At 38.6% G+C, this 10927-nt stretch overlaps 1 protein-coding gene across 1 annotated transcript in view; it reads left to right on the plus strand.

Annotated features, from left to right (window-relative positions):
- The window catches only part of CNTLN (centlein), a 175239-nt gene extending 165806 nt beyond the window's left edge, over positions 1 to 9433 (plus strand). Inside the window, exons 24-26 of the mRNA XM_088532025.1 lie at positions 482 to 679; positions 2012 to 2089; positions 9088 to 9433. Coding sequence (XP_088388151.1) covers positions 482 to 679; positions 2012 to 2089; positions 9088 to 9189 — 378 coding nt within the window. The 3' untranslated portion in view covers positions 9190 to 9433. The remainder of the gene's footprint in view (positions 1 to 481; positions 680 to 2011; positions 2090 to 9087) is intronic.
- Positions 9434 to 10927: the final 1494 nt, after the last annotated feature.

Here is a 10927-nt window from a genome sequence, read left to right on the forward strand (position 1 = left end):
AGAATGAAAACTTCCAGTTTTAGGTAAAGAGTTGTATGGTGTTTCTTCATACAGTGAGGCACAAATAAGATTAAGAAGGATCTCTCTCTGACTACATTAAGAACTGCCATTTTTGAGGTTATTTCAACAACAGTTTTTGGCAGGCTGAGTCAGGAAAGAAATTGTACTTCATTCTGTGGAAACTTCTTTGTTTCATGAATGATGGCATTTTGAATTTGATATATTGTTAAAAGCGTATGGAAAAAATATACAAATGTTGACAACATTGTATGCTTTAATAGATTTAATGTAGTTGGAATTAATTCATACTCTGTTTTCCAAATATTTTATTATAGAATGTGTCATATTCAGCCAGTAACATGTATAAAGACAGTTCTTACCTATAGGAGCTTATACATAATAATGTTATATTTTTGCATAGTCTTGCACTTTAAAACTGCATTTTTTTTTGTATTGAGTACTTTCTGCTTGCATCCTCCAGGCTCTAACCAGAGAGTTACAGCACAGCGTACAAGAGCTGAGAACAAAAATTAAAGAGGCAAAAAAAATGGGAGAAGTGCAAAACTGCAAAAAAAGCCTTTCCCAAGAGTGTGTTCAGAGAGCCCAGTCCTTGGCAGCCTCCATCCTTAATGTTTCAAAAACTGATCTTGAGGAGATACTAGAAGTAGAAGATGATGAGGTAAGTTATTTTCATCTTTATTTAAAAAGGGCCTGATCAGGAGCTAGAGTAAATACCTAATTTGTGGGCAAAAAATTGCCTGTTAGAGACTGGAAACTGGGTGTACGTTATCTACCACAAAGAGAACAGACCAGATGGGTTTAAATAAAAAGGATAGATTAACAACTAATAAGGGCTCAAGCCTTCAGGTATGCATAAATAAAATATACTGGTTTTAGCATGTAGATACAGAGCTGTTATTTGAAAATTCTTAGTATTTTCCTTTTTTTCATGAGATCATTTGATAAAATTATACCTTTTAAGTAGACGTTTACATTAATGAAAACAACATTAGGATAGCTTTTGTTGTGCCAAACAAACTTATTCATGCTTACTTTCTTGAATTGTGGTACCTATTAGAGGTATTTGTAGCAGACAGGTGCTTTCTGGGGGAGCCCATTGTTCTTTTTGGATTGATCCTGTCTTAGATTTTACTATGAAATATTTGATATTGTTTAATCGAATCACTATCTATTAAATAAATCCAGTAATAGAATTTCATATCCAGTTTTATTTAAGCCTGATTGAATAGTACAAGGTAAAGGCTATTCCCTTTTGTTTAACAAGCGCGTCTAGGAGCTGACCATTAGTTGGCAGGAACAGTACTCTGGTGATAACTTAAAATTTAGCTACTGCAGAAATTACAAAAGGTACTCTTCACTATTGTTAAATGAAAAGGCATTATATATATATCTGTATATTATCCACAAAGTAGATAAAGCCCTGAATATTAACAACATGGTCTAATTCCTGCCTGCCCTTTTTGATAGCATTTATGGACCCATTTGAAGTGACTGACTTTTTGCCAGATTTTTTCTATACTTACCTTATTGTCAAAATAATTTCTATATTCTGAATCTTGTTGTAATCAGTGTTGTGAATGTGTGTATAAAACATGCATATATTAACTATGAACAGAAACGAATGTAGTATACAGTTGGTGAATTTGCAGTGCATAAAATTTAGATACTTAATCCATTTATCAGCATGAGGACCCAGGAACCTTTAAGATGAACTTAAGAAATTTGCACATAGATGCATTCATCAAAAGTATAGTAATTTATTCACGTGAAAAGAACAGGCCCTGCAAGTTTCTAGGGACGTGCACAAATGCGGATAGGTTTATAAATTTAACAGAGCACACTCATTCTGTAGACATAGTTTTCCAAGCATACTACCCACTTCCACATACTATTTATTTTATGCACATATAGTTATGTGTCCTTTATTGTTTGTTAAGTTCTTACCAGGTGGCATCAAAATAGTGTATCTTTTATATTTTTCTATTTTTAGGAAACAGCAAAAACTAAAATGGAATCTGAGAAAGATAAAGAATGGCTGCACTATATACAGAAGCTTCTTGAAGCACAGGTACTAAATTTCTGTCTTCACTTAATGAATTATAGCTTTCTAATCTGACTAGCTAAGTGTTTTTTAAGTTGTAATTAATCCATTACCTTTGTAATTATATTGCCATTGATGATCCTAACGATATATTGATAAGATAACATAAGATCCTTGTTTTGTAGCATTTCTTTATTTCTCTTCGACTACAAATCACTGGACAGGACTGAAGAGATGTTAACCTAAGATTTGTGATAGAGTTGAAAGGAATATCTGGAAAAAAAAAAAGCACAGATCTTGGCAAATGTGTTAATTAAATTATTGAGACAGTCTGTAATACTTGCTAGAGTGAAAAGAATCCACTCTCTCATGCCTCTTAGGAAAAAGACATTTTTTATTATGTGCCTTTAAAGTTAGTAGTTGATGTGGACACCTGAGGAGTTCATGGGTTTCAGTGACCTTTTTCTGTGGACCTGTTTCCAGTCAATTCATGTTTTCCTCATAGCCAGACAGCTGTTTATTATCGTGTCTTCCCGCATTCTCTACAATATTTTCTACTGAGACCTCGAGCAGCTTGTTAGTGGGAAGTAAATATTGATTTGGCATCCTGTCAATGCAGAAAGAATGAAAAAATTTCCACCAGAGGCCCCTCAAACATTTTCCTATCGACATTTTCTGGGCAGAGAGGAAAGCTGCATAGAGGATGACAAGGCTGAGACTAGCAGAAATCCCTGAGGGGTCCATTCAGACTGCCGCTGTGACCTGTGTGATACTTTTTCTTCTCTTTCAAGTCTTTTTTTTAATACACACATGGTCTGTTGGGATGCTCCCCTCTTGTAAGTGATCAAGGGCAGTTTATTGGCAGGTGAGAGCCCTGCTTTTCTAGCCATAGTCAGCTTTTGTTTGGACATCACTGACAACACACACTGGCTCTTGAAACTTTTCCTTTATATTTCAGTTGTCTCCTTTATTCAGATGATATGTAGCTGGTGTCTGAAATGAAATAAAATTTGATTTCATAAATCAAATGTTTCTAATGCATATTCAGTAGCATGGATTCATTAGCTATGCAGTTCATTCTATTAAGAATGTGAGTGATTGAAAATATTTTGAAAGCCATTTCAAGGGAACAATCACTTTCAGATTGAAATATTTTATCATTAATAGGTCTTCTGTCTAGATGGTGTCCTATGATCAGATTTGAAAGTAATGACAGTTTTTCCTTTCTCGTTATCAAAACTAACTGTCATTAAGACTGCTTAATTGCTGCAGTGAAGGAGATGGAAAATTCAGTTTGCTTTTATTGGCTTTCTCAGAAATTCTGTCATTGTAATTAAAGTATCTCTTAGTTAGTACTACATGGAACACAGCAGTAAAAACAAGCAATTCTGTTCACGAAATTTCCTTCATTTTAAGAAATTTTAAAACCTCAGTAGTAATTGTGAGATTCAGTACATATTGCAGACTCCAGAAGAAGAATCAGATTCACAGAATATAAATAAGAGCTCTCCTTCTTTTCTTGTTTGGCAGATCATTAAAAAATCCTAAGCAGAATATTATCGTTCATCTTATATGGAGAGACAGTGAAGGATGTGGGTTTAGGTCTTGAGAAGCCCTCTTTAAAATCACAAATGGGCATTGGTTCTTCTCAGGAGCATCCAGCTCTGCTTTCCGCTTCTGTCCATGCTAAATTGTCTGGATGGAAATTTCTGTGGTTTCCAGGGCTCTCTTTGGAAGCAGCTCATGTAATATTTCTATGCCCTCTAAAAGGTTGGTTGCAGATTATGTAATATGTTTGGAAAGCTAAATCATATTGTGAAATGCACGTTTTTTGTTAGACTTTGCTGAAAATAGACTGTTGATTCAGTGACACAAGACTGGCAAACTGTGTAACCATTTGCACCTTGAATGAGGATGCAGACTTGCTCTTTTCCATTATTCTGAGAAATTATTCAGTTGAAAATTGCATCAGATCACTTAATATTACAGTTTGATATAGTGTCTTTTTGTTCCATTGAGCCAGGACTTTGGAACATAATTGCCTAGCAGTATTGATTTAATTGCCTAGGTTTATTTGTGGACTCCTAATTATTGACTGGAGGTAAATTTAATGGAGAAACCTTTATGAACACTGGGAAACTGCTGCTGTTGCTGTTATACATAATGAACTGCATCATATCCCTTTAGATCATTCTTCAAGCTAATTTTATTCCGCTGTGACAGTATGATAACATTTAAAATGTCATAGACATTTTATTTTTTATTACTGACACATGCCATTTTACTACTGCATTAGAATTTGGGGGGGACCTGAGGGAAGCACTGGTTGCTTTTTACTGTCATTTTATAGATTCCTCTAGTGTATGACCATAACCTATAGTACACCTCTGTTTTACACTTCATCTGTACTTTTATTTTCTGTACTTTCATGACATGAAAGATTCTGACTTCTGTCAAATTTCCAAAAAATATGAGTATTTGAATGATGAATACTTTTGCATTCATGAGACTTGCAGAGTCAGGTCAGAAAATGCATCCTTATTCTACCAACACGTGATAGAAACCTTGCAAGTGCTGAGAACCTTACAATCAGATAAAGATATCTCTGCTTCAGGATGTCACTAGGTAAATACAAATCATTTCATCAGAAAATGCAGCCATGTTCCGAGTTCTGCAGAGCTGGTAAAATCACTTACTGTCTTATCCTATCTGGCCAGTGAGGGTTTTTTTCCAGTTGCCTTTTGTACTTGTGCACTAACTCCCAAAGATAGAATTGATGTCACTACAGTATAAATATGAAACATCTCAATAACTTACCTCAGGGTGAAAGGTAAGAGGTTTTCTTGCCTATGAAGAATCTGTATGTGGAGATACTTCACGCAGAGCCTGTGGAGATCTGCCTTATGTCTCTGCATAGACGTATGTTGTGCCCCCGCATAGAGATAGTGACTGGGCATGGGAGAGGGAAGCTGGCAGATGTATCATGTCTTGGGCCATCAGGTTTATGGGATTTCATGGTATTTGGGGAAGGAGGGCACAAGGAGATTTACTGCTGAATGTATGTGTCTACAGCCTGCAAGACATGGAATGAGATAGAGACCTGATTCTCATTCATACTCCCTCCTGCACATCCCGTGGGTCTACACATCTTGTTATTTGAACCAGGCTCTATATAGTAACACTCTCCTTTTAGAGTCATCAGAAACCTGAAGTCACCAGTCAGTAGAAGCCAAGGCCCTCCTTCATTGCGACCGCCTATGGGAAGGCTGTCTCTGAAAAATCAGTTGTTAATTTTGAATATGAGTACAGCATGTTGGCCCCAATCCAGATTACTGCCTGCAGTCACTGAGAACTACTTTTTAATAAAATACAAATCATCTGCCTAACTCTTCCAAGCATTATACCAAGTGGCAGCATTGATTTAGCACTCCTCAGATACACAGCAGCACTTGTCTTCCCTCCCTCCTCCTGTACTCCTAGGGATATCATATCTCACATAAACAAAGCTGCCTAGTAAAGCCTTTCCTCTCATGACCCCCTTATTAATATACAAATCATATTCAAGTGGTGAAAACATACGGAAAAATTCCCTCCTCTGTTCTTCAGGCCCTCTGTCAGTATGTATATAGCTCTAAAACACGAGTTTGGAATAGTATATTCAGGGTTCATCAGCAAGGATTTTCCACAACCCCCTTCTAGGATTTATGCTGGCTCCTAGACTTCGATTTCCTCTGGTCTCATCTGGGAATGTACATTAACAGCCAGAGTGGTTTTCTTTCAGATTTACCAGGCCAGGACTCACCTGCTTTCCTCAACTCAGTCTCTCTCCAACCTTTGGAGAGGTTTTCCTGTCCCTTTCCCTTGAACAGCTCTGTGTTGGTTGTGGGTCTCCTTCCCATGCACATGCACCCTCACCAGGTGCTTCCAGTTCTTGTCTCCAGTCTCTTAAAAAGCAGCACCTGATCCAGACCCTGTATACCATTAAAACTGACACCAAACTGACACCAAAGCAATGATTTTGTTGTCATTGCAAAGACAAAAGCTCGGTATTGCACGTTGACAATTCATGGTGATATAAATCTGTTTTAACGGATGCACAGAAATGGAAACGCATTGCACCGTTTGTCCTAGACCGAGCTCAGAATAGGAATATGCACACTCTGCACACACAAGCACATTTATATTTATGTACAGATATGTGTTTACAGCCATCACAAAATAGAATGGACAAAGAATAATAATGAAGGGAAGAAGCACTGTGTATTTTTTAAAGCCTTGATTCTAGTCTACAGTGAAATTGTGAGCTTTTGATCATTTAAATGAGAGTTTCTTTAGTTTTATTTCAGATATTCTTTGCGGTTCAGCTAATTCCATTTGAGGCTGTTCTGAGGTTTCTTTGCATATTTTTGTCATGCAAAAAGTGTTATACTGCTTATCTCTACGGAGCAATTTAGATTAGGTGTAACCACTAATTTGTGTATTCCAGGAACTCAATAACTTTATTTTTGTGTTAACATATATCTAACTCATTAAATGAGGCTGTGGAGTCGAATCTTGAGTATCTAGCACTGCATGAATGGAGTGTCATGTCTCATAACGTCATAACAGAAACATTTCCTTGCATTCATTATGAATCTTTACAATGACAATCAGAAACTATGTTTTTATGCATGTGTGCTGAGTGACATTTGGTAAGGTTGATGAATATTACCAGTTTGATTTGAAAGATCCTTCAGAAAGGATTTCTGAAAGATGCACATGCAAGGTGAGAATAAATCTGTGGGAGAAGTAAACGTAATCTACAGAATACCTGACTGTTGCCTTCCAGTTGCCCATGCACCAGGATGCCTATCTGTATTGATCACATTCCAGTATTCTGTCCTTATTCTTTCAGTAACGAAGAATAAATCTATAATTATGGGAAAAGTAAAACACATGAACAAGTATGTAAGAGTCTTCAGATCCATATTTGTTTCGGTTTGTTGTCTGAATATACGCACATCAATTAAATATTACCTCTCGTGAAACTTACCGTAACGGGCTGATGGGGGCCTGCCGCCGTAGCTCGCGCTTCGTGCCGCGGTGAAGCGGTGGTGGTGGCCGTCCGCAGCGCAGCCCCGCGGCGCTCCCTGCTGCGACGCGACCCCGCGCTGCTCCCGGGGCTGAGGCCCCCGAGCCGGCTTGGAGCGCGGCTCCACGGCCCGTGCAACGTGGCAGGAATGCAGCGGGAATCTTCCCGGGACGCTTACAGAGCCATCATTAGAAGTAAATCTGACAGGCGTCTATTAAAGATGAAGACTGCAGAGATCATCCATTTCTGCGTGTCTGCACGTAGAGGAAAACAGATAAAAACACACAGCACTTTCTCTGAAACCATAAAATGTGAAATAATGACATAACATTCAACTTTCCAATGCTCTTGATTTAAATGAATGATTTAAATGGAAAGACTTCTTTAAAGATCGCTTTGCTATGACATGCGAGCCACAGAGAGTAGTGAACAGCAAGTAAAATATAGCCAGAATGATATGAACCAGAGACATCAATAAGAAACATTCGTCTCCAGCAGAACATTAAGGAGGTAAAATGTATCAAAAATGAATGTAGTCAAGCTAGGGAAGAAGAATTAGAGACTTTGAATTCATGGTAAAGTGGTCTTGTAAAAAGTGGACTGGAGCAATGAGGGAGAACAATTAGGGCGAAGAGGAAGCCAGGGTCAGTGTTTTTACAGCCCAGCAGCACGTCAGTGTCACAGGATTTCAGATAAGATTATGTCTTATCTTAGTGTGCATGGATCCGCACTCGGTGAGTTGGATACCTCTATTCCCTGAAAGCACAGGAGTGCTGAGGAAAGGCTGACAGGTGCGGCTGACTAGTTCAGAAAATTTTTACCATAGAGAGAAGTGTATCTGACAGGTGGATATATGGCTGGACGGGAAAGTGCCAGCCCTTCCAAAACCCCTTTCCTGCAGAAAACAGTAATAAGGCATAGACCAACCCTTTTCCATAACTGTAAAGTGGCTGTTGAGCAGAAGGCCTTATGCCTCATCGTAGTCAATTTATGATTGAGGCTCACTATTAAAAGGATTTTTCTTGCTCTCATTTCAGATTTTTTTTTCCTTTGCTTGTAAATAATTATAAATGTCCATATATAGATTTCCATCTGTGTATCAGTTATAGCATTACACCGTATGTGCACTTGATTTACTCTTTTTACTCTTTTTTACTCTTTTACTCCTTTTTTAATCTGTTTTTAAATTTTTGTTCTGTACTTACAGAAAGTAGGCAGTACTCTGTCCGGTTCAAGAATCATACAGATTTTTCTTTAGTGTGGAAAACAGGACACACAAAATATAATCAGATCTAGATACAAAAACATTGCCTTGAACTTTCCCTGGCTGGGAAAACCAGAGAAAACTTGTGATTCTCCTGCTCCCCTAATTGACGGATTTTACCTATTTACTCCTGGCGTCCTTGTGAGGGTGAAATTCTGCACGTTTTACCCTTGCCGTGAGGCTGGGCCCTGCGGAGGCTCCGCGGCACAGCACGGCCCGGCACGGCCCGGCACGGCCCGGCACGGCCCGGCGCAGCGCAGTGGGAGGGAGGGAGGCGCTTCCCCGCGCACGGGGAAGCAGTCACGGTGTGCGGCCCCGTCCCGCGCTGCGGCCCAGGGCAGCGGCCCCGGCGCAGAGGCCGGTGGCCGAAAGCCCCTGTGGATCCGCTGCTGGAAACAAGTGACAGCGGTGCTGGCACTGCAGCTTGCATCGTTAACACGGCCAGTAAACCATGGATTGTTCAATAAGGCGTTTGTCTTTTTTTTTCATTTTACTCTGTTCTTTTATCATTTCTATGATGGAAAAGTTTCAGACACTAACTGGGCAGATCAGCCTTAAAGATCAGATATGTGCATGTGTGGTAGTTGTCAGAAGTAAGTGAAATCTAATGGCTTAAAGATATTTAATAGATGTTTTTCACCTGAAGAAAATAAAGTTCAATGATCATTTCTCTTACTGTTTCTTTTTCAGTTTCCTTTTGCATCGTATTTAATGGATGCTATACAGGAAAAATTAATTGAGAAGAAGAAACTGGTAGAAGAGTACAGTTCCCTCGTGCGGCACGCTGCATGATTTGCTGAGATGTGTGAGATTTGCCAAGTGTGACTGAAAGACGTGCGTTGTTTCCTGAGTTCCTTCCTCTTTGCATAAAGAACTATCAATAGTTGTGTTCAATACATAAGTAGAAACTGTGAACCAATTAATTGTTGAACAAGAGGAATTAATTACATTCCTGTTTAGAAAGGAAAGACTGCGGTGTTTGATTGCTCAAGACAAAAATTGCTGCAAATCAATGCAATGTTAAAAATGATTTTCCTTTATGTGCATCAACAGTGAACATCAGTGCAAGCTTTGAAGAGACAGGATGTTTCTGATATGGCCAGGGTAGGTCTGTACATTTCAGCAGACAGCCAAGTAACTCCTGTTTGTACCAGTGAGAACAGTAGAGAAGGAGTTTACAGAGGAACTGTGAAATTCATTGGGATTTTGGCTACCGTACTTCTTTTGGCTTCTTTTTAAATCTCAGCTTTATATTTGCTAAATAAATGATACACTCATATGCTGAGGAATAAAAAAAAAAATGAAGGCAAACAATACAGGTAGAGTAATAACTCTATGAAAGACTGTTTTGTTTTTTGGTTTTTTTTTTTTCAGTAGAGTGCATTCTGTGCAATGTATTTAACAGTATTTAAGAGATTTCGTCCTGTACAATAAAGTGTTCCCAGTAGTACCAGCAGTCTCGGTTCTTTCTGAACTACCAGCAAGCTGCAGGCCTGTCTTTGTTTGGGGAAGAGTTTCGGTGAGCTTTCAGGAGGTCTCTATAGCCCCTAACATCCACCCAGATTTCTCTCTCTTCACCAGTAACCGCTTCTGCTTCACATCTTTGATGTGATTCGATTTCGATTCAATTTAATTCGATTAACAGGTCATATCCTCAGGCCCAACCAATCCCATAAAAGTAAAGATCCAGGTTTTTGAATTCATGTAGCAATACCACTTGCTTCTTCATCCATGAATTTCCAGGTGCCACATAAAGCGTCAGTGTCATTATTGGTTGGAGAATCAAAGACCTAAGATCATTCAACAGAAGCATGAAAATGATTAGGTTTTCTGTAATTCAGTCCAGTCCTTTTTCTAGAATATCGCCTTGCTTCTCTTAATTTACAGAATTCACTGTTGCATGTCTCTAAGAAAAGGAATAGGAGGTCATCACTAAACCTCACAGTTGCACCTGATGGCAGCAGGGACTTGAGAGAAACGCTAAGATTTTTATTGGAGTTATTGGACATCACACAAACATATGCCACTTGCAGCTATAAATTAAGATCTGCAACTAATCCTGCCTAAGAGAACAAACATATTTAGAAGTCATCAACCATTCCAATGCAAGAAATGTGGGTCGTCTTGTGAAGTTACATAAGGCTACATATTGAAGGCAGGCAAAAAGGAAGTCATTTTTATGAAAAAAAAATGGAACTCTGCCTTGGAGTGTTAATGAAGTTAAATATTTATATGGGCTCATGGCAAGGCCAGGAAGTTTATGGAAGAGAAATACAAGGAATTCATGTTTTCAATAATTTACCCTCCCTCTCCCGCCCTCATCCTCCTAAAAAAAAAGTAGCATTTGCAAATGAAACTGTTAGCAAATATAATAAGATGACTGTACAGCGGAAGTAAGTTCAAAAAGGCTAAAGCTCTGTGAGGATCAACCCTTTTGGCTTCACTTCCCTCTTGGGAAGACATTTGTGCAAGTTTGGAAACATCAGCTAGTTCACATTGAAACCCAAGAAGTTTTTAAGAAAATCTCCCA

The sequence above is a fragment of the Tinamus guttatus genome, unplaced genomic scaffold (assembly GCF_059628265.1).
Source record: "Tinamus guttatus ecotype Peru unplaced genomic scaffold, ASM5962826v1 Tinamus_guttatus_pri_ptg000450l, whole genome shotgun sequence".
NCBI lineage: Eukaryota > Metazoa > Chordata > Aves > Tinamiformes > Tinamidae > Tinamus > Tinamus guttatus.